The following is a 22,815-nucleotide window of genomic DNA, read 5'->3' as shown; positions in this document are numbered from 1 at the left end:
CCAGAGGGTGAGACGGGCAGCGGGTAGTGCCTCCATGTGACAGGGCAGGTGGCAGGCAGACCCCTCTCAGTGTCACCCGGAAATTGTCTTCATTGAGGCATTGCGTGGCAATTCCCAGTGGGCTGGCAGTGGCGGGAGGCTAGCCCACTGTGGCAGGGGAAGCGGGGGGACACCGCGCCCTCCAGGGAGTTTCTCAGCGTGTGCCTCGGCTCGTTTTGGCGCCCCCACCCCAAGGGAAAAAAAAAACAGGTAAATGCCTTGTGTCACCGCCCTCTGCAGTCTGTGGTGGGGACCACGGTGATGTCTGAAGTGCCTTGGTGGGGCGGGCCCTTCCTTGGTCTTATACTGCTGGGCCTGGCGCCCTCCTGGCCACTGCCATCACACCTGGGGGCGGGGTGCCTGGGCCACTCTGGCTGTCCCTCGTCCTCTCCAGTGGCAGCTTTCCCTGAACTGCTGCAGAAGCCACGCCTGCCCAGTAGGAGATGCAGCATTGGTGTTAGGCCCCCAGTTTTGTCTGGACAGGGGCCCAGCCTGCCCGGGCGGGCCCTCCATGTCCACTGTGAGCCCGGGGACCAGGCGTGCAGGCTGCGGAGACTCAGCCCTGAGAGTTTCAAGCTCCTCTCTTTTTTTCTTTTTTTTATAAATTTATTTATTTATTTATGTATTTATTTATTTATTGGCCGCGATGGGTCTTTGTTGCTGTGCACAGGCTTTCTCTAGTTGCGGCGAGCAGGGGCTACTATTCGTTGTAGCGCATTGGCTTCTCGTTGCAGCGGCTTCTCTTATTGCGGAGCACGGGCTCTAGAGTGCAGGCTCAGTGGTTGTGGCGCTCAGGCTTAGTTGCTCCGCGGCATGTGGGATCTTCCTGGACCAGGGCTCGAACCGGTGTCCCCTGTATTGGCAGCAGATTCTTAACCACTGCACCACCAGGGAAGCCCTCAAGCTTCTCCCTTGCCCAAATGGCTCAGGCCTGGAGGTGCTCTGGCTTCCTTCCCAGGGCTGCTGGAGCAGGGAGGGCGCTGTGGACCGTCCTCCAGCTCCCACGGGAATAGGGCCCTGAGAGGGGCTCCGCCTGGACATCCTGCCGTGGGCCCCACATGGGAGAGGTGGCGGTGCTCATGATTCTGTCCTTCCTGGGCAGGAGTTTCTCCAGGGGTCAGCTGCAGGGACCCATCTGGGAACCTGACCCGGAGATATGGCTCAGAGGTGTGAGCTTCTGTTCACTTGTCATTCTCTCAGCCATCCTGGGCTTCACCTCACCTTGACTGGGTCTGAGTGCGTGTCAGACCCCATGCTGGTGGGGGGGCACCGCAGGGAACCAGACCTTGGGGCTGGTGATAGGCAGGGTGCCGGGTGCAGCGGTGGACTAAGCACGGCCCGGGGGGAGATGGCAGTGGGGCTCCCCAGAGCCAGTCCTGCCCCCGCTCAGCCGTCAGACAGTGGAGTTAGGCAGGCGGGAAGTGGGGAGGAGATCCCAGCCAGAGCAAAGTGCTGGGCAAAGGTGTGTTGAGGGAACCCGGCATCCTGGGAGCTGCTGGTCATTTTCGGCGGGCCTGCGAGTCTCTGGGCACTGCTGGAGGGAGAGCCGTGGGTGGGGCCCAGGCCTGGGCCTGTCTGGCCAGCACAGCTGCCGTGGTATGGCGGCACCTTTTGACCCTCAGCCTCACGAGTTCCTAGAGTTTCCCTCTAGGAACAGGTCCCACGCTAAGTCAGCACCTGTGCAGGAGACGCGTAGGCCCCGGCTTCTCCCAGTCCTGCCATTTGACCAGGCGCAACCCGTGTGCTTCCCGGGGGAGCCGATCAAGTAAACGGAGGCCGTGCAGCCTTTCAGAAGAGGAGGGTGCAGAACTATGCACGCGTCCTTGCCCCCCATCTGTGGGAGGAAGCAGGTGGGGGGCCGCATTCCCGTCCCCTTGGGCCCCAGGGCAGGCTCTGGTCGCAGCGGCCCTCCTCTCATGCCCGCCACGTCCATCCCGCAGGGCATCTGGCGGATCCCCGTGGACGAGATCGACCGGCCGGGCAGCTTTGCCTGGCACATGAACCGCTCCATTGTGCTGCTGCTCAAGGTGCTGGCCCAGCTCCGGGACCACAGCACCCTGCTGAAGGTCTCCTCCATGCTGCAGCGGACCCCGGACCAGGGCAAGTGAGTGCAGCCGCCTTGTCGGCCGGCCCAGTCCAGCGTGCGGTCAGCCCTGTGGGGGCGGCTGGCACTGCCATGGCTCAGAGCACAAGCACGTACTGCCTGGAGCCCCTCGGCCCCGTCTGCCCGGGGCATCTACACTAGCAGGGAGCCCAACCCAGTCCTTCTCCTCAAGGCCCTCTCTGTCCCGCTGTCTGGAAACCAAACACCAGCGCCCCTGCCCCAGACTCCCTGGGGCAAGCACGGGCTCTCCCCACTGGGTTTGGTTTCTCCACTGAGACTCTGGACAAGCTAGCCCTTCCTCCTGCTTCCCCCAGCTTGGGGCGCCTGGGGATGCTGTCAGCTCGTGGGGACAGCAGGTGTCCAAATGACAGCCAGGGTCCCCAGGTGAAGGCCAGTAATAGTGGGCCGAGCCACAGGGGGCCTGGGCCTCAGAGGTAACCAGAGACCTCTTGGGACAGACAGGACTGAGGGACAGCCGCCACTTGCAGTGGTTGGGGCGGGTGGTCCCAGGAGAGACGCAGCTCAGACGTGGCGTGGCCCAGCTGCGAGGCCTCCTGCTGCCAGCACCATGCCTCACCTCTTCGCTGTCTCACTCACCTGTGCCGTGCCAGGGGCTGGGGTGGGGGCTTCAGCAGGGGCCTGGAGCTCCCTGGAGATGGGCTTGTGGGAGAGAAGCCGGGGGCCCCCAAGCTCACTGAGCCTGGCCCGCCCCGCCCCTGGGGCTCACAGCCCAGCTCAGGGGGGCCCAGGACACAGTGCTGGGCGAAGAGGAGGAGGTTCGGGGAACACTTCTGGGGAGCAGACCCCAGCTGGGTGGGACTTGGAGGGGCAAGGGCCGCCATCCAGCTCTGATGCTCTGGCCACCCCCGCATGCCTGCAGGAAGTATCTGCGAGATGCTGACCGCCAGGTCCTGGCTCAACGGGCCTTCATCCTCACTGTGAAGGTGCTGGAGGACACACTGAGTGAGCTCTCGGAGGTACACCCCGCCCACCCTGGGCAGGTCCCCACACCCCCACCTGTGGGCAGTACTCCCCTGCCTCCCCAGGTGGGAAGGTCAGTTCAAAAAGGAACTCGCAATCACCTCGTGTGAGGCACTGACACGCTTGGCCAAAGTGAGCTCGTGGATGGTGAGGAAGGTGGTGACGCTCCTGAGGCAGCCCCGCCCGGCAGGACCAGCTCAGGAGACAGCAGCTCTCACAGTGGAGCAGATGGCAAAGCCAGTGGCCCTGCACCCTCACCCGCCAGCCCCCAGGAGCTGGTGCACACACAGTCCCTCTTCACAGCTGGGTGCCCTGAGGGCCCGGAGGCTGGTCACCAGCCTAGCAGGCGGGGCCGCTGGGAGCCAGGGCCATCTGGCTACAGTGCCCCCCTGCCCAGCAGAACTGGCTGGTCCCTGGTGCAGGGGCTCAGGGTGGACTCGGCTCTGCAGTGAGCACACTTGGTGGCCCTGGCAGGTCACTTCCCCGCGAGGTGCCCGCACATAGAGAAGCCGTTTGGCGAGGGCCAGCTGGTCCTCAAGAGCAGAGCCACTTCCAAGGCCTCATCGGCCCCCATCAAGGCCGGAGCTTCAGAGCAGGGAGGGCCTTCCCAGGCAGCTCTCCAGGCCCAGCCCTGGCCAGCGGGCAGATGGGCAGAGCCTGAGTGGCCTTGGTGGGTGGGCAAACCTGGTACCCAAGGGTGCTTTCTTGTGGCAGAAACGCCAGACACACTGAGTCTTACCATTGGTTTCCTCACAGGGGTCAGAACGCCCAGGGCCCAAGGCCTGTGGCTTCCCCGGAGCCAGGATGACCACTGACGTCTCCCACAAGGCCAGTCCTGAGGATAGCCAGGAAGGCCTCCCGCACCCCAAGAAGCCTCCTCTGGCTGATGGCTCAGGGCCAGGGGCCGAGCCAGGGGGCAAAGCAGGCCCCCACAACCACCGGCCTGTGGCTGTGGATGCAGGAGATGGTGCAGACCAGGGCGGGGAGCGGAAGGACAAGGAGAGCCCCCGGGCAGGCCCCACAGAGCCCATGGACACAGGGGAGGCCGCCACCCGTGGCTCGGACTCAGAGCGGGCGCCACCCCTGCAGCCAGGCCGCCCCCCAAGAGACTGGGGCCCCGAGAGCCGGCCAGCCGAGCTGTCCCTGGAGGAGCTGAGCATCAGCGCCCGGCAGCAGCCCAGCCCGCCCACACCAGCCCCACCAGCTGCTGCCGCTGCCCCAGCCGCCACCCCTGGACCCAGGACAGGCAGCCACCCCGAGGAGGCACCTCCACGGCCCAGCCGCAAGAGGAAGCTCCTGGAGGACACAGAGTCCGGCAAGACCCTCCTGCTGGACGCCTACCGAGTGTGGCAGCAGGGCCAGAAGGGCGTGGCCTATGACCTGGGCCGCATCGAGAGGATCATGTCCGAGACCTACATGCTCATCAAGCAGGTGGGTGGCCTTGGGGCGGGCCTGGCGGCACTGTTCCCAAGCATGATCACTGCCAGGCCACCCGGGGTGGGCTTTCAGAGTCATTCCTAGTCACCTCTGAGGTTTTCTACTGTGAGCACGAGATAGGTTCAGATTTGTTAAAAGTTTATTTGTCAACTAAGCGTTAGTAAAGCTGGGAAACATATACCAAAAAGCAAAAGGAAAACAACATGCTTTTAAATGTTTATATTCACCCATAAAGGAAAGGAAGCCACTTTGCAGAAATCTTGTCAAGTCTGGCACAGGGAGCCGGGCCCCCGAGTAGGGGGCTGCAGTGGAGGCGCCCTTCTTATTCTGTTTCCTTTTTTAAAAAAAAATCCATTAGGCACACGTTTTTTTCTCTATTTAGAGAAAAATAGGAAGAACCCTGCACTGTGACTGGCTCATACAGGGTGACCATCTTGATACACTGTTTTCCTTTTAACTTGTGTTAATTTGCACTGCAACTTGTGAGTGTGTCTGTCTTATCACCACCTCACAAGCATCCAGCAGTAACTTTTTTTGTTGCTGATAAACTAGAAAAAAGCCCTGCATTCCCTGCTGGTGAGGGCGGGCCCTTTGGCCTCTCCAGGCTGGCTGTCTCCCTCATGCCCTGCCTGCTGCTCATCCAGGGCGACCCCCAGGCCTCTCTGGCCTCATTGCCCACTTGAGGGGCAGGTTCTGGCTCAGAGTCCACCAGCCTCAGCCCCCGAGGATGAAATAGCACAGCCACAGACATGAATGTGGCTTGGCCAGCTGGGCCCAGAGCAGTGACCCTGGCGGATGGGCCTGGGAGACAGGGCTGGGGTCCTGGGGGAAGCAGCAGTGAGAGGGCTCATCCTGGGAGCTGTCCTCAAACACCAGGGGCCGGGGGAAGGCTGGCCACCGAGGCCCCTGCCCTCTGACCTTGGGCATCTCCTTGCTCAGGTGGACGAGGAGGCTGCCCTGGAGCAGGCCGTGAAGTTCTGTCAGGTCCACCTTGGGGCCGCCGCCCAGAGACAGGTAAGCGTGACCCTGCCTGTGCCAGCCTCGTCGTGCAGAGCCCGCCCCGGGCTGCAGGCTGGTCAGGTGGGCCCAGGGGAGATGGGCATCTGAGCCTCAGGCCCTGAAGGAGCCCCTGACCACCTGCCTGGGGGTGCATCAGACCCCAGCTCTGACTGGGCATGTGACATGAAGGTCCCTTCACCCCTGTACCTTTTTTCTAAACAGGGAGGATGTTCCCTACTTAGTCGACTTCAACTGGAAAGGTCGCTCCTCTGCACAGAGGTGGAGCTGGGATACGGGGCTGATAGGAGCAGGGTGGGCGGGGGTCCTGGTGTTTGTCCAGCATCGTGTTTTGGGAAGACTCCCTGCTGTTGGGTGGAGAGGGTGGGCTGGGGCAGGGGCCAGGTCAGGTGAGCCACAGGTGGGGATGATCCCGGGCCAGGTCACTAGGTCAAAGGGCAGGTACCTGCCATTTGGGTAGGTGCAGCCTCTTTATCCCCAGGGGTGGCCTGAATGCCCTGCCCCAGCAGCAGGCCCGGCCTTCCCAGTCCTCACTCTTCCTTGGGCCCCCTGGGGAAGGGTGTCATGAAGGAGTCCAGAGGCAGGAGCTCAGGGCAGTGGGCGTCCAGCTGCAGTCGGGGAGTCGTGTCCTAGTCCCTCAGCGGCTGGCTGCCCCTCGGTGTCCAGATGGGCTTTTTCTCAGTGGAGTGGGGCATCGGGCCACTAACCCACCTGGGCTCTGGGTCCGAGGAAGCCCAGGGGTTCAACCTTCACCAAGTGGGCTGTGGGCCACACAGGTGGGCCAGACCCCCAGCTGAGGGCAGGAATCCCTGGAGACAGGTGCCCCCCTGCCGGCAGTCCCCACCGCCCTGCTATTGCCAAGGCAGCAGAGTTCACAATGCATCCACCTCGTCACAACCTCTGATCTGTGGGACAGAAATGACTGCCCAGGGCCCCAGAGCAGGGTCGGGGCCAGGGGTCCCCCTCCTGCCTCCTCCACCAACCCAGATTGGGGCAGGTGGGCAGTGATCACTCCAGAGAAAGGAGGGCTGTTTCTGATGCAGACTTTTAAGGTGCTTGAAATGATAGAACCACACAGGAAACCCCCAGACAGCTTCCCCCTTAACTGGTCTCTGGTCTGAGGTGAAAGGGGGTGCTGAGCTGGCAGGAGCCAAGGGCAAGGAGGGGACATGGGGAGATGGGGGCCCACGGAGGACCAGCACCCAGCTGGGACCTGGCCTGTCAGAGGAGCCTAGGAAGCGACCTTAGGGATGACAACCATGTCGGTCACAGCTGTCCTGGGCCCGCCTCTGGCCAGCGCTGCGGGGGAGGCGGCCGTGGCCCTGGGAGCCACTGCTCCCACCCATTTTGTGTCCATTTTGCTGGAGGCATTTCCGAGTTGCCACGCAGCCCGGCACACGCCAGGAGGGTGCTCAGGACATAATTAGAGGCTGAGTGCCATCACCCGTGGCTCCCGCAGGACAGGGACACAGCACCCACCTTCCCCATGTGTCTGCCCACGACAGACAGGTTCTGTCCTGCCCGCCCTCCCACTGGAGGTCTGGGCTCATCCCAGACGCTCACTGCACAGCAGAGTCGCCGGGGTGACCGCACCCCGTGAAGCTGGGGATGGGGCATGTCCAGCAGAACAAATGTCAGAAGAGACAGGGTCACGGGGGAGCAAGGTACTCGCAGCAGGCGTGAGGCTTCCGCACTTGCAGCCCTGGGCAGCAGTCCCCCCGGCCCTGGTGTGGGCTGGCTCAAAGTATGGTGGGCCTGGGGCTGGTGGCCTGCAGGCTGGGGTGTGGCTCAGGCACTGGGGTGCAGCCCTCAGCTCTGCTGCCAGAGGCCGCGCAAGGCCCCTGCCCCACCTCGCAGCTGCTCTCAGGGAGCCATGGCCGTCACACCGCCTGGGGAGTGGGCTTCAGGTGGAAAGTGGAAAAGGCCTAGCGGTAGAGGGAACTGTGTACACGAAGACGGGGAGGCCCTGAAGGGCCCGGCTCCCTGAGAACCGACGGCCCCTGGTGGGGGAACCACGGGGCAGCCGAGGCCAGGCTACAGGCAGGGGCCACGCTTGGGGCCACCTCGGATGCTGTGGCTTTGGGGCTGCACAAAGCCCAGGAGCTGACTCTTGCGGTGTCATCCCGGCTGTCTCAGGACCCCTCCACCAGTGGCCTTGGGAAGTCGCCCTCCAAGACTGACCTCCCGTACTGCAGTCCCCCACTGGGGGCCACCAACCTGTGCCCCGGGTCATGGCTGGCATGTTCCTCCCAGGCTGGCACCCAGGAGTGGGAGGGTGAAGATCCCGGCCAGCCTGATGCCCCTCCACTGAGCCCCTGCCAGCGTGGCCTGGAAGTTCTCCTAGGGAGGGACTCGGGGCCCCCCACGGTGTCCCGAGTTGGCAGAGTGGGCCTCCCTGCTAGCACTGGGGCCCACAGCAGGGCACCGTGACAGGTGTCCTGGGGGATAGCGTGGACTCAGGCCTGCCCAGCTGGCCTCCCTCACCTCCCCTTTGTCCTCCCAGGCTGCAGGGGACACACCCACCACCCCAAAGCACCCTAAGGACAGCCGAGAGAACTTCTTCCCTACAGCTGTGGCCCCTGCAGCCCCCGACCCCACGCCGGCGGACACCCCCCAGCGGCCCAGCGATAGCCACACCAAGCCTCGTCCTGCGCAGGCTGCCGCCCCGGCTGCTGCCACCTGTCCTCCCTCGACGTCAGCCTCTACCCCGGACCTGTCCAAGGATCCCGGGCCCCCACGGCCACACAGGCCCGAGGCCACCCCCAGCATGTCCTCTTTGGGCCCAGGTGAGTCCCATCCCCTTCACCTGGTGGTGAGGCCCCGCTGGGCCAGAGCAGGGCCCAGACCCCGTTGCCAGCCAGCAGTAAGTCCTACTCATTGCATGGAGAGTGTGGGCGCCTCCAGCCTGGTGATCCCTGAGAAGCTGTCTCCACCCCACCCCACCCTCACGGCACCCACCTCACCATGTTTCTCCTCCCACGAGGATTCAGGAGTGGGGAGGGGGTCCTGACCCCAGCGCACACGAGACCTCTCAGGCCTGTGAGCAGTCCTGGGTGCCTGCTGGGCTGTGGGGCAGACCTGCCCAGCCCCTGCGCCCCCGGGGCGAGGCAGACGGAAGCCAGCCAGGCTGAGGCGGGGGCTGCGGAAGGATGGGGCTGAGGGCTCTGTCGGCAGGAGGGAGCCCCAGTTCCTTCCAAATCTAGGTGCCACTGGGAACGGGAATGGCAGCCCGCGGGCAGGGGCAGCCAGCAGACCAGGGAGGGCAGACGCTTCAGGACAAACACACACACGCACACACCCTGCACCTCTCGCTCCCTGCTCCCTGCTCCGTGGACCGGGGCCGGGCTCCCACCTGCCCGCACATCCCTGCTCGTCCCCAAAGGCCAGGCTCACCTGTCCACCAGGAGCCATCGACGTGGAGGGCCACAGCTGGGGTGCTACTGTCCGCCATGCAGGCTCGGCCATGTCATTTCCTGACCCATCTGAACAAGGGGACAGTCAGCCCTAGCAGGAGTGCCTGGCCGGAGCCAGACCTGGAAGCCCGGTTAACCGTGACCAGGAGCACTGTTCCCACAGGCTGCTCTGCCCAGATGGAGGCTGAGGGCCCAGGCCCCCAACCTCGCGGGTCCCTAGTTTGCTCTGAAGGTGGGGAAGTGCAGGGACCCTCTACCCAGCCAGTCACAGCGGTGCTGGCCACGGCCTGAGACAGTCACCTCCCCTGAGGTAGCCCCTGCAGCCGAGTGTTTAGGGAGGAGCCTCTGAGGCCGAAGGGCCACAGGTGCGGCTCTACCCAGTGGCCTGGGCATCCCCTCCTCTCTGCTGTCCCTTGTATCTCGGTGTCCACACCCAGCAGAGCAACGGTGGCAGACGGTGAGCACAGCCCTACAGGCGGGTTTTGCTGGGGGAGACTTCACAGGGTGGTGGCAATGACCATCCATGACCCAGGGAAGCCACTCACTCCACGAAGACCTGGCTGTTGTCCCTTGGCCTGTCGCCGCCCCCACCTGACTCCTGCCCCAGAGGATCAGAGCTTCGGGGGCGTCAGGCCATCAGCTGGTCCCCTGGGCGCTCTCAGGTTGTTGGTGGCCTCAGCTTCTCGCCAGCTGTTGGCTGGAGGCCTCAGTTCCTCCACTGTGCATCCCCCAAGAGGGGCCCTGACACTACCCATCGCTGCCCCCGTCTGCTCACCTCCCTGTTTCCTTGGGTGTCTGCCTGCCACAGACCAGGACTTGATTTCCTGCTGACAGTGCCTGGCCCATGAGTGATTGAGGGTCCCTCTTGCTGAGGTGGTCAGGGCTCCAGGGGTGGGGAGTGGGCGCTCCAGGCCGTGGGACCAGCTGGCTCAGGACTCGGAGCAGGGAGCACCTGTCTGTGCAGGGTGCCGCCCGCCAGACGGGGTTGAGGGGGCCAGTGTCGGCCTCGTGCCAGTAGAGAAGCCAGGGAGAGTCTGAGCCTGGGTCAGGGGTGCCTCCAGGACACTGGGCCTTGGGGACTCAGCGGCCAGGCTGTGAGTCTGCCTAGGGAGCAGGGAGGGTTGCCCCGATGGCTCAGGATTCCAGCCCGTCCCCCTGTTTCCACAGAGCCTGAGGCCTGGGGGCTCAGGGAGCCCCAGATAGCTCTTCCCTGAAGGCTGAGGCCCCAGGCAGGTCCCCTCCCCGTTGGTCCCTCCCACCACCCCGCCGTGGTCCTCCTCACAGGGCCGCCTGGCCTGGGAAGCACCTCTCCACGTGCTTGAGTCTCTGCTGAACTTCCCTGCCTCGAGTGTCCCTCCTCCTCTGGCCACCCCTCAAGAAGGGAGGCCGGGCCGTGCCCTGGGGGCAGGAGGGACTGATACCTGCCCCCTGAGGGCAGACTTCGCTTCCTGCCAGCCTGGCCTGTAGACTGCTCGCAGCAAGGTAGCCCCCTGCCTGCGCCCCCAACCCAAGCAGCCCCTCCAGGTCGCTCGGCCAGGCCCTCAGTGTTGGGCCCAGCCAGGCAGGGCTTTGCCACCTATGGAAGGCCCTGGACCAGACAGCCACCAGACCTGCATCGCATCGTGGGTGCGTGCCCAGTGCAGTGACCCATTCCTGCCGCGGGGCCACAGGATTCCTGCTGCTCCACCTGCTCCGCGGGGCCCAGGAGGGCAGCTCTGGAGCCTCCGAGGGGCTCATCCCTGGCAGCATGTGGAGCTGGACCCTGGGAACGAAGAGGCTGTGACCCTGACTGCCGGGCAGTCAGAACCGAGAAGGGAGGGCGTGGCTCGCGGCCGAGCAGCAAGGCAGGTGCTGTCCTCCAGGAGCTGGAGCTGACAGGCAGGAGGCCCATCTGTCCCCCTGCCCAGCCAGGGAGGGGCCAGCATCACCGCTCCTGGCCAAGTGGGGAGCGGCAGGGTGTTGGGGTCATGGCCAGCGTGGCAGGAGAGTCCTGGCAGGAGAGTCCAGGCCTGAAGGGGAAGGAGGAGGAATGGGAGTGCAAAGAGGCTGGACGACGTGGCTGGGGGCCCTGGGGGCAGGCGCACCTGTGCCGACTGACCACCTGGCACCACGGAGGCCGATTCCCAGCCCCCTCCTCATGCCTGGAAGGTGTGGCCTGGCAGGAGGGCGCCAGGCCCACCACCGCTCCATCTCCTTTGTCCTTAGCTGGATTGTTCGGTTCCAGTGGCCACTCCTGTGAGCTGGGGTGGGGCCCCCGCTGTGTCAGGTTCATAGCATGTCCACAGGGGGTGAGCAGTTTCCTGCTGGTAGCAGCCTGGCCCCACCCGGGCGATTGTTCCAGCGGAGCCCCTGTGCGGCCATGGTGGAGGTGGAGGCCCCTATCCCAAGGGTGGGGGGTGCATCACCCACAGCCGTGCTGTGTCTCCACAGAGGGAGAAGAGCTGGCAGGAGGGGCAGAGGGCACGGGCTTCCTGCCCCAGGAGGCGCGGTGCAGCGAGCAGGTGAAGATGGCCCCCGAGGGCCCTCCAGCAGAGCCGCACTGCTGGCCAGCAGAGGCGGCCCCCCGGACAGGCGCCGAGCCCACCTGCAGCCAGGGTAAGGCCAGTCGGGAGCAGCCCATCACGGCCCCCAGGGCCAGCAGGCCAGGCAGGGGAGGCTGGCTGGAGAGCTTCCTCAGGGGAGGGAAGGGCCCCGAGACACCACCCCCAGCCCCACCCCCACCCCCACCCCGGCCTTCCACCCTCTGCCTCACAGAGGGGAATAGCTAGGGAGGTGCTGAGCACAGGCCAAGGTGGCCTAGCCGAGAGGGAGGGTTGCCTGTGCCCAGATGGGGCCAGGGGCGGGGCAGGCGTGGGGAGGGGAGGAGTCGGGTGGGCAGAGGGCTGGCCGGGTTGGGCGGAGCCAGACGGGCATCCGTGTCATGTCTGTGTCCGTGTCCGTGTCTGAGTCACAGCCCGTTCCCACCAGCCGCCTCAACCAGCCAGGCCCCTCGGGGACTCCTCAGGGCTGGGGCCTCTCGCAGACCCCACTCAGGACAGCAGGGCCTGGTGCCAGCCCGAGGGAGCCGGGCACGGGGGCTGAGTGAGCCCCGCTCCTTTTAAAGCCATGGAGCAGCGGAAGAATGTGGACACCAGCCAGGCTGTGGCTCCTGGAGGCTGCCAGCCCACACTGCTGCCTCGCAGCTCTGGCTCATCCTGAGGCGCAAGGGGAAAGTGGATGCTGGCCGAGTGGCCGGCTCTGGGCCCCAGCATCCTCCCTGTGGCAGGACCGACCAATAGAATGTGTGTCCCAGGGATCTCGGGTGGCCTCGGCCTGCAGTGGCTTGAAGTCGGGTTTTGGTTCCCGGCCAGTGAGAGTGCTGAACCCTAGCCACTAGACCAGTGGTTAGTGACAAGGCCCTGGCCCTTCGGCTTTGCAGAAAAGAATTTCCACAAAGACGGAAAGTAGTGAAGCAAGTAAAGTGTTTATTAGCAGGAAAAAGTGTACAGTACATGTGGATAGACACACAGGTGGTGGGCTCAGAGAGAGAGTGGTGCCCTCCTGCTAGTTTGAATCACTTATATGGGACATTTCTTCCGGGTTTCCTTTGGCCAATCATTTTGATTTGCCTGGTTCCGAGTCCGTATTTGGTATATCTCAGGATCCTCCCCTGTGTTCGTGCCTCTCTTAGCCAAGATGGATTCTAGGGAAGAGACCTATATGGGTAGTGAGCATCACTCCCCTTTTGACCTCCAAGGAGCTTTCTAGTCAGGAAGGTCTCTTTGACTTGAGAATGAGGAATATGTGGTCTGTTATTTCTCATCTGGGCAGGGCCCAGCCTCCTTTCTCAATTGTCCTGCTATTTTCATCTTGGAGTATCTGTCCACAGGGAGCGAACTCCAGCTGTTTGCCCTGGGGGCTCGTCTATCTCCTGCCTCACTAGGATGGTCTGAGAGCTCACATGCATGCCTGGGAGGTGCGGGGCTTGCCCGTGTCCCAGCCCTGGGCACCCAGTGAACACTGTGCTTTTGGGGGTGCCCCACAGCCCAGAGCCAGAGCCAGGCCCTCGGGGAGGCAGAGAGACAGGAGAAGGCCTGGGAGCCTGGCAACCAGCACAGGCCTAAAGAGAGAGGGTAGGGCGGTCTGATGCTGTCAGAGGAGGTGTCCTGCTGCCTCTGTGGAGCAGGGTTTGCGGGGGATGAGGCCCAAGCAAAGGAGGGGCAGGCGGGCCCGGGAGGCCAAGAGCCCGGCTCAGTCCACTGGGTCCACCCCGCAGTCGCCAGCTCCAAGGTGCCCAGTGGTGAGAGTGCCCAGCCACCTGAGGGCCACCCGGGCAAGGCTGAGCCCGGCCGGGCCAAATCACGCCTCCTGCCCAACATGCCAAAGCTGGTCATCCCGTCGGCCACCACCAAGTTCCCCCCTGAGATCACCGTCACGCCACCCACCCCGACCCTGCTCTCGCCCAAAGGCAGCATCTCAGAGGAGACCAAACAGAAGCTGAAGGTGACTGCAGGTCCTGGGTGGGACACAGGGCTGGGGGCGGGGTGGGGGTTGCCAGGCTGCCACTGACCACTGCCCCACCCGGTCTGTGCAGTCAGCCATCCTGTCTGCCCAGTCGGCTGCCAATGTGAGGAAGGAGAGCCTGTGCCAGCCGGCCCTGGAGGTCCTGGAGACATCGAGCCAGGAGTCCTCGCTGGAGAGCGAGACAGATGAGGACGATGACTACATGGACATCTGAGGGCCACTCCCCACGCACCACCCCCACCCCCACCACCCCCGCCCCACCCGGTGGGGCGTTCCCCACCACAGGGCCACAGGCCACGGGAGCCCAGCAGGGCCCGCCTCCTTTTTTATGAAGTGATTTTCTTTGTAAAGGTGACCGCCCCCAGCCAGGCGGCCGCATCCACCCTCTGCGGGCTCTGTCTGGGTCACGGCAGTGGAGGGTCCTTTTTTGGTTGCTTTTCTAATAAAGATGGAACAGTCGTCTTGGCCTCTTTGTCCCCTGGGGTGGCGATCCCTGTCCAGGCTTTCTGGGCCTTCCTCCCCAAGGCCAGGTCAGGGCCTGACCCACAGGCACCCAGGGAGCAGACGGGAGCCACACGGGGCAGACGCTCCCGGGAGAGACAGCAGCAGGGCCTGGAAGGAGCACAGGGGTGAGGGCACGTCCCTCCAGAGTCAGGGTCAGGAGGGTCCCAGCCGTGCTGAGGAGGCGACTTGCACCCCAATGTGATGGGCACCCTCGGGAGGGGCCTGAGAGGCAGGGGCGCGGCACTGGCCTCCCACCATACTCGCCCTCTGACAGGACCAGCCACATGAGTCGGGGGGCTTGGTGCAAGATACAAATGTGGGGCCCCAGCAGAGTGATGCTGGCCCCACCATCCCGGCTCCAAGCCCGTCTGTTCTGTGGGAGCACCTGCCCTTCGCAGTGTCAAGCCCCCTCCGTGCCGTGGGGGCCCAGCTGCCAGCCCCACAGCTGGGGCCCGGTCCTGCTCTGGGGGCCTCCTCTGAAAGGCGTTCTGTCCGGGGAGGGGACAGAGACCCTTCTTGCTGCGCTGTGCCCCTCATGGGCTGGACACTGTGCCCCCACCCCCCACCGCCTGGGAAGAAAGGCCCAAGAGGCTGGACACTGCAGGGTCCCCAGCCCAGGCCCGGCAGAGCCACGTGGGAACCCAGGGCGCTGAACTGGCACTGACTCAGGCCCTTCTCAAGGCCGCAGGGCCTGAGGGGACCAGCAGTTACTCAGCTGAGCCCCCTGGACCCCCACGCTGCACTCCTGGCTTCTGGCGCAGGCTGGGGAGAGGAGGGGGCCACCTTCCTTCCCCCGGTCCACAGACCCCCTTCCTGGGAACAGCCTAGCCATCTCCCAGGGCCCTTCCTGGCTGGGGCGCAGGACACCTCGGACCCTCCCCAGGAGCTTCCTTCCCTAAGCCGTGCTCTGGGCCCGGGCGGGTCCCAGCACCAGCCCCCAGGCTGGCTTGGGACCTCAGTGCCCACACCCAGGGCACCTGCCCACAGAGGTGCTCTGAACACCCAGTAATCCGCTTGGGACTTCTGGTTCCGACTCCCGCGGCTGGCTCCCGACACCTGTGGCAGCCCAGCTCTCTGGAGCAGCTGTGAGGCAGAGGTGACCAGGGAACAAGGCTGGCCGACCCCCGCGGCCAAGGCCGGTCATGTGGCCAAAGCCTGTGCCCCGCTACCTTCAGTTCCCTGAGGCGTCCAGGACCCTGTCTCTTTCAGACGTCTTGAGAAACCGCCACTGTCTGCCTGTCCAGACCCCGGGCCCAGGTGGCAGAGCCCAAGTGAGTCCTAGGCCTGGGTTCCCCCCATACCCTGACCTTGGAGGCTCCCAGAAGATGCCTCTCCCGGTGACCTAACCACCCCCTCCCAGTCTGGGCCTGAGGAGGAACGTATACAAAGAAGAGATTATGCAAATATCGAGAGTGAAAGGGCAGGGGTGGGGGGGGGCCGGGCGGCTCCTTTCCTGGTCCCCAGCCCAAGGCAGAAGCACGTCTGGAGCCCTCAGACTGACCCAGGGGCCCAGAGAGCCAGGCCAAGGGGAGACCAGGGTCCTGGCCTCAGCTCCCACCCCACCCCCAAGGTTAATTTGCCTGAGGCTAGGCCCCTCCCTCCTCCTTCTCCTCCCCCTCTCTCCCTTCCCCTCCCCCCTCCCCCTTCACCTCCTGCCTCCTTCTCCTCCCCAACTCTCCCTTCCCTCCCCCACTCTCCCTTCCCCTCCTCCTTCCCCCTTCCCCTCCTCCCTCCAAGGGGGATCCCCACGGAGCTGTGTCTGACAGCTCCCACCCTTCCTGAGAGGGAGCCCTCCCCCAGTGCCCACACAGCCAGCCTGCAGCAGGCACCAGCAGGACGTCACTTGCTCCCTTACCCCACCCAGCTGTGGGGAGGAACTGGGACCCCCTGCTCCCTGCAGGGAAGCTGAGGTGCCAGGCCTGTGGCCTGGGACCCCAGGGGCTGGAATCCTGGGATTGCAAGGACAACCCTGCCTCATCCCCACTGCAGCATCCCATCCCCTTCTGGAGCCTGGCCTGGATCCCCAGAGCAGGCCCGGGCGTGGGATCCAGGGTCTGAGCTGCAGCCTCCGGACATCCGGCTTCAGGACGTCAGCCCCCTCCCCGAGTCGCGGGGCCGAGGGCAAGGAATGTGCTAACTGGGCAAGTAGGGCCCTGCTAGCGCATAGGACACCTGTGGACTTTGAGAGGGGACCCGGGTGGGGCGGGGCGGCAGCGTGGGGCGGGGCCAGGCCGTGGGGAGTGAGCCGCCGCCACCTCCCAGCCACTGCTGCGCTGGCTGCAGACACAGGCAGGCACCATGAAGCTGTCTCTCCTGCCCTGGGCCCTGCTGCTGCTGGTGACAGCCCCCGGCCCAGGCCCCCGGCCTGCAGCAGGTATGCCCCCACGCTGCCCTTCTGTCCCCCGTCTCTGTCCATCTGCCCGCTGTAGTCAGACCCCGGGCAGAACTTCCCTGGGCTCAGCCTCTGTCCATCCATCGGGCCATCTGTGACCATACTGGGGGTGCTAAGAAGAAATTCTGGGGAGCCCAGGGTCAAGGGGGTGCTGGTAGGGATGGGGGGATCTGGACCATGCCTACCCTAAGCTGGCTGGGAGCCAGAAGGCAGAGGCGGGCTGGGAGGGAGGTGGCCACGGGGTGGTGAGCTCAGGAGAGCCCTTGGCCTGAACCTCGAGCCCCGATGGAGGGTGTGTTTGTACATGGAGGAGCCCCCAGCCCCACTGGGCCCCCTGCCTGGCCAGAGGCAGGATTCTTCTCAGGGTGGACTGAACCCGAGAAAGTCTAGGGGAAGGCCACGCACTCCAGAGCCGGGACCCTGGCCCCCGGGCTGGGCTGGGCTGAGCTGTTTTTTGCCAGCTCCCCAGCCCCCTCCCCGGCCTATCTCCCATCTCAGGGAAGCACCAACACCCTCCTTCCACTTATCTCACTTACAGTCATCACTGGGCCTCCTTCCCCACCCCCTCAAGCCATCACAGTCTCGGTCAATAAATATTTATTGAGTGCCAGGCCCTGTGCTGGGTGAAGTAAGGCCTGCAGTGGTGGCTCAGGCCCAAGCCTGGCCCTTGACCGGCCCCTTTGGGGGATGGCAGGGAAGGGCCAGATGGGACGTGGGCCTGCACCCCACCCCAGTCTCCACCCTCCAATCTGCGCAGCCAGGCCAGCTCCAGGGCCATGGGTGCCCACAGCCCCCCACCAAACCACCCTGTCCCCTCTCCTGGCCTGGCTGGGTCCTCTGCTGGAACTGTCCCTCCTCTCCCCTAAACGAAGGAGAGAACCCCTGGCCTCCTCCCCCGAGGGTGGGGCCGTAGCCGGTGAGCCTGCACTGCCCAGCGGAGTGAGACGGGGCAAACTCAGCCTGGGCGCCAGCCCCTAGTGGGCCTCCAATGGCACTCTTAGTAGCCATATCCCAGACCCCAGATCGGGCAAGCCAGCGTGGTTCTTCTCCCGGCTGCCGGTCCATTGATGCTTTAGGAGTGGAGACAGGTCCCCGGCCCATGTCAAGGGGTCAGGCACGTGTAGCCATCTGAGGACACCGTCAGGTACCGGACTTGGTAGCTGAGGGTCAATCTGCCCAGGGGCTCCTCCCAAAAAGTTTCATGTGTGGACACATTTCCCCAAATCTCCCCTCATTCTAGCCAGTCATTCAGGCCAACTGGACTAAGAGTTACCCCACCCCACAGGCCCTATGGGTTTCCACTGGGTCCACATGGTGGTCAGTGCAAATCCTGGCCAGCTTTCTCCTGGGGATCCTTCTAACAGGCTCCAGGGGGAAAGAGATGTGGGCCCTGTACATGAGGTGGCCAGGCTGGGCACTCAGGGCCCTCTCCTCCAGGTGCCCAGGGGAGCTGCTCCCACCGTTGTGGAGTCCAGGGTGGGCCGTGCTCCTGCCACCCGACCTGCTTCGGCCTGGCCAGCTGCTGCTTGGACATTCGGGACTTCTGCCTGGAGATCTTGCCCTACTCGGGCTCCATCATGGGTGGCAAGGATTTTGTGATGCAGCATCTCAACTGGTCCAACCCCACTGACAGCGTGATCTGCAGGTGGGAGGCCCGAGGGCTCTGTGCACGCTGGGGCTCAGACCCACTGGCTGGTTGGGTGGGGCCCCCGGGACAGAGGACTGGGACGGCTGGCCGGATGGGTTCCCCAGGGAGGAGGCTGGGAGCCTCAGAGAGGTCAGCCCACGCTGGCCCAGCCTCTCCGGCCTCCTCCACCCTCACAGCTTTAAGGAGAGCATCCAGACCCGCGGCTTCGTGGACTCCTCGGGACGAGTGCACTGTGTGTCACCCTTGCTCTATGAGACTGGCCGCATCCCCTTCACACTCTCCATGGACAATGGCCGCTCCTTCCCACGCTCAGGCACCTGGCTGGCTGGTAAGCCCCAACATGCTGGTCCAGACTGGAGGCACCAGGCCGCACTCTCCAGGCCCAGGCCCCTCACAGGGACTTTCCTTGGCGCTAATCTATGCGCACCTGGCCCACCTGCTCTGTGTGAACCTGTCCCTCTGGAGGCCTGCCCCACTCCCTGGGTGCAGGCTCCCCAAGCTCCTTTCCCCACCGCTGGCACCCATGCAGGAGTTCCAGCCCAGAGGGAGTGTGGCTCAGCCAGCCAGGGGAGGGGAGCAGCCAGGTGGAGGACAGAGGCCTGGGCGTGGGTGGGGGCAGGGCCCTGCCTCTCCCAGTTCCTGCCCTTTCCTGCCACCAGGGGGAGAGCATCGCTCCCCAGGGACTGCTGTGCTTTGTCCTTGCGAGGTCCCCACAGCTCTAAGAGCCCCGGGCCTCCTCCCCTGGACCCCCTGGGCCCCGGGCCTTCACTCACTCCTCACCCCCGCCCCCTGCCCCCTGCCCAGTGCACCCCAGCAAAGTGTCAGAGTCTGAAAAGAGCCAGCTGGTGAACGAGACCCGCTGGCAATACCACGGCACCGCCAGCACCCAGGGTAACCTCACCCTGACCTGGAACACCTTGGCTCTGCCCACGAACTCCGTCACCATAGAGCTGTGGGGCTACGAGGAGACAGGTGAGGCCAGCAGAGTAACCCTAGGCTGCCTCTGTGGGGCCTGGTGGGGTCAGGAGTTTGGGGCTTGCAGAGATGGGAGAAAGGGGATTCCAGGTGGGGGGAATCCAGGTGGGGATTTCTAGTGGGAAGAGTGCAGGCAAGGAAGGGGAACTGGCTGGAGCAGCACAGGGGAGCTGGGGAGCCCTGGCTGTTTGGGTACCAGCTCTAGGAAGAGGTGTGGCCATTCTCCGCTCCTGGATACAAGGTTTATCCTGGAAACAGAAAAGGCTTGCTCTGCCCCATCCTCTCTGAGCCCCCGGATGGCTGGCCGGCCGGCCTTGGGCCTGGCTCCCTCCCCAAACAGGGCAGGGCCTCCTATGGTGGTCATCTGTCCACCCTTCTGTCCATTTACCAGGCTGCTCTGAGCACCAAAGACCGGCGCCCCACCCGCCCACCCCATGCCCCAGGGTTCCTCGGACAGGCCCGGGGGCTGACAAGGCCTTCTCTCCCCCAGGGAAGCCGTACTCCCAGGAGTGGACGGCAGCATGGTCGTACCTGTACTCCTTGGCCACAAGCATCACCAACTCCGGCTCCTTCACCTTCACACCAAAACCTGCACCTCAAAACTACCAGAGGTGGAAAGTGGGTGCCCTTCGCATTGTCAACAGCAAACACCACCCAGGAGAGAAGTAAGGGCCGCCCTGCAGCAGATGGGCTGGGGCCTGTCTGCCTGCTGCCCCCACGCTGGACGGGGAGCCAGGGCCGAGGGCAGGAAGGGTGGCCCCTAGTGTGCATGTGTCCCCATAGGGACGTGCACGCACTCTGGAGCAACGAGCACGCGCTAGCCTGGCACCTGGGCGATGACTTCCGGGCAGACCCTGTGGCCTGGGCCCGAGCTCAGTGCCTGGCCTGGGAGGAGCTGGAGGACCAGCTGCCCAACTTCCTGGAGGAGGTGCCCGACTGCCCCTGCACCCTGGCCCAGGCCCAGGCTGACTCTGGCCGCTTCCAAGTGAGCCCCCACCCCAGTCAGGGCCCAGTAGGGAGCGAGGGGACAGGCGGGACCAGCTGCCCCCACTAGGCACACGGCTGTGCCGTCCAAGGCAGTGCAGGGGAGGCAGGTAAGAGACCTGGGAGGTAAGGCTGGGGTCTGAGGGCCCAGGGCCCCAGAGGGGTTGGCTCCCAGGGAGGGGATGACAGAGCCCAAAGCCAGTGCAGGGGACAGCAACCAGCCGCTCTGCAGGCAGACTACGGCTGTGACATCGAGCATGGCAGCGTGTGCACCTATCACCCAGGGGCTGTGCACTGCGTTCGCTCCGTGCAAGCCAGGTGAGCATGGAGACGGTGGGCAGGGTGCGGGGTAGGGGCTGGGGGCAGGATGCCACGGCGGCCCTGACCTGTCTGTGCCCCCAGCCCCCTATATGGCTCAGGCCAGCAGTGCTGCTACACGGCGGCGGGCACACAGCTCCTGACAGCCGACTCCACCAGTGGCAGCGCCCCAGACCGCGGCCACGACTGGGGCGCACCCCCATACCGCATGCCACCCCGCGTGCCGGGCCTCTCCCACTGGATCTACGATGTCATCAGCTTCTACTATTGCTGCCTCTGGGCGCCCGAGTGCTCCCGCTACATGCAGAGGCGGCCCTCCAGTGACTGCCGCAGCTACCAGCCCCCGCGCCTGGGTGGGTGCTGCCTGGGCAGGTGCTGGCCAGGGCGGGGCCCCAGGCAGGGCGGGGCCAGGGCAACCTGCCTGACCCTCCGCTCTCCACAGCCTCTGCTTTTGGGGACCCACACTTTGTCACCTTCGATGGCACCAACTTCACATTCAATGGACGCGGCGAGTATGTGCTGCTGGAGGCCTCTGGGACCGACCTGAGGTTGCAGGCGCGGGCCCAGACCAGGATGACACCCAAGGGTGAGGCCGGGCCCTGGGGCTCTGGGTGGCTCAGGGTCATCCCTGGGGAGGGGGAGGCTGAGCCGAGTGGACCCCATTTTGCATCCATCATCCCAGGCTCTCAGGACCGAGGCACAGGGCTGACTGCTGTGGCTGTCCAGGAGGGCAACTCAGATGTGGTAGAGGTCCGGCTGAGGGATGGGGCTGGGGCTCTGCAGGTACTGCTGAACCAGGAGGTGCTCAGCTTCAAAGAGCAAAGCTGGATGGACCTGAAGGGTGAGGGGGATGGTGGGGGCCCCACTCCCCTGCCCTCCCCACCGGGGCCTCCACACCTCTCTCTGGCCCTGGCAGAAAGCAGGCGGAGGTGTCCAGGGTGCAGATGAGGAGGTGGAGTCAGGGCGTGAGGGCCGACAGGCAACCCCCATGCACGGCCCTGGTAGGGGGGCTCCCTTTAGGGCCTGGGCACCTCAGATCCACCGCCCAGGGTGGTGGTGTGTCATAGCAGGCTGGGCCCTGGGGACACCATCCCCTGCCCCTGAGCCCATGGGTGCCGGCCCATGCATCCCGGGGCTCCAGGGTCACGGCAAGGTGCCCACAGGGGCGGCCCTGACCCCAGCTTCCCCTGTGTCCAGGCATGTTCCTGTCAGTAGCTGCTGGGGACAGAGTATCAGTCATGCTGTCATCAGGGGCCGGCCTGGAGGTCAGCATCCAGGGTCCGTTCCTGAGTGTGGCGGTCCTGCTGCCCGATAAGTTCCTGACCCACACACGAGGCCTCCTTGGGACACTCAATGACAACCCCTCAGACGACTTCACCCTGCGCAGCGGCCAGGTCCTGCCCCCCAGTGCCAGTTCCCGAGAACTGTTCCAGTTTGGGGCTGACTGTGAGTGACCACAGGCTGGAGGGGAGGGGGCACCATGCTGGGGGGTGCTCAGTGGAGGTGGGGGGGAGCCCCCAGGCCCTCCCACCAGCCAGGCCTGCTGCTGTCTCCCCAGGGGCTGTGGAGAACGCCTCCTCCCTGCTCACCTACGACTCCAAGTTCCTCGTGGAAAACTTCCTGCTCCGGCCCAAGCATGACCCCAATTTCCTGCCCCTCTTCCCCGAGGAGACCACCTCCAGCCCCAGCCAGGCGAGTGAGGCGGCCAAACTGTGTGGGGACAACAATTTCTGCAACTTCGACGTGGCGGCCACCGGGAGCCTGAGCGTGGGCAACGCCACGCGGTTGGTGCACAGGCAGCACCTGCTTCGCGCGCAGAGCCTGCAGCCCGGTGAGGGCGGCGGTGGGTGAGGGCGGCGGGCACCGGGCGCTTGGACACGGCCCCCCAGGCTGGCGGCTGTGGTCAGCAGCTCAGGCCTGTGGTCTGTGCCCCACCCCTGCCCCAGTGGTGTCCTGTGGCTGGCTGGCCCCGCCCTCCAACGGGCACAAGGAGGGCATGAGGTACCTGGTGGGCTCCACTGTCCACTTCCACTGCGACAGCGGCTACGGCCTGGCCGGGGCCGAGGCCAGCACCTGCCAGGCTGATGGCACCTGGTCCCGGCCCACCCCGACTTGCCAGCCAGGTGAGGATGCCCCGCCCACCTACCGGCCCCCCCCACCAGCTCTCGGCCTGCCCCCAGCATTGCCCCGCCCACGCGCCCGCCCCGCTTACGTGCCCGTACGTGTGCGCCCACCTGCGCCTTGCGCCCTGCCGCCTCTCTAGGGCGGAGCTACGCGGTGCTGCTGGGCATTATCTTTGGAGGCCTGGCGGTGGTGGCCGTCGTCGCGCTCGTCTACGTGCTCCTACGCCGCAGGAAGAGCAACACGTGAGGCCCCCGCCCTCCCAGACCCGCGTCCGCCCCTCCTAGGCTCTCCTGGCGCCCCGGGGCACGGGTGGGACCACCGGGCCTGTTCTAGACCCAGCCTCTGTTGCAGGGCCGTCTGGGGTTCGCAACCCTGA

General features: G+C 65.0%; 2 protein-coding genes across 2 annotated transcripts in view; both read left to right on the top strand.

Moving 5' to 3' along the window:
* CABIN1 (calcineurin binding protein 1) overlaps positions 1 to 13,953 on the top strand; it is a gene marked incomplete at its 5' end in the record, with an annotated part of 94,829 nt that extends 80,876 nt beyond the window's left edge. Inside the window, 8 exons of the mRNA XM_079718154.1 lie at positions 1,980 to 2,143; positions 3,024 to 3,120; positions 3,881 to 4,555; positions 5,501 to 5,575; positions 8,082 to 8,364; positions 11,422 to 11,586; positions 13,247 to 13,473; positions 13,565 to 13,953. Coding sequence (XP_079574280.1) covers positions 1,980 to 2,143; positions 3,024 to 3,120; positions 3,881 to 4,555; positions 5,501 to 5,575; positions 8,082 to 8,364; positions 11,422 to 11,586; positions 13,247 to 13,473; positions 13,565 to 13,708 — 1,830 coding nt within the window. The 3' untranslated portion in view covers positions 13,709 to 13,953. The remainder of the gene's footprint in view (positions 1 to 1,979; positions 2,144 to 3,023; positions 3,121 to 3,880; positions 4,556 to 5,500; positions 5,576 to 8,081; positions 8,365 to 11,421; positions 11,587 to 13,246; positions 13,474 to 13,564) is intronic.
* Positions 13,954 to 16,296: 2,343 nt separating this feature from the next.
* Positions 16,297 to 22,815, top strand: SUSD2 (sushi domain containing 2; the record flags this gene model as incomplete). The annotated part of the gene is made up of 15 exons (XM_079718095.1): positions 16,297 to 16,372; positions 17,828 to 18,035; positions 18,215 to 18,366; positions 18,843 to 19,010; positions 19,504 to 19,678; positions 19,797 to 19,998; positions 20,230 to 20,315; positions 20,400 to 20,668; positions 20,758 to 20,901; positions 20,998 to 21,156; positions 21,513 to 21,761; positions 21,874 to 22,146; positions 22,262 to 22,438; positions 22,579 to 22,681; positions 22,791 to 22,815. 15 exons carry the CDS (start codon positions 16,297 to 16,299, stop codon positions 22,813 to 22,815), a joined length of 2,466 nt encoding a protein of 821 aa, XP_079574221.1.

The sequence above is a fragment of the Hyperoodon ampullatus genome (genome assembly GCF_949752795.1).
Source record: "Hyperoodon ampullatus genome assembly, chromosome: 13".
In the NCBI taxonomy this organism is placed as follows: domain Eukaryota; kingdom Metazoa; phylum Chordata; class Mammalia; order Artiodactyla; family Ziphiidae; genus Hyperoodon; species Hyperoodon ampullatus.
This window is presented reverse-complemented; position numbering and strand designations above follow the sequence as displayed.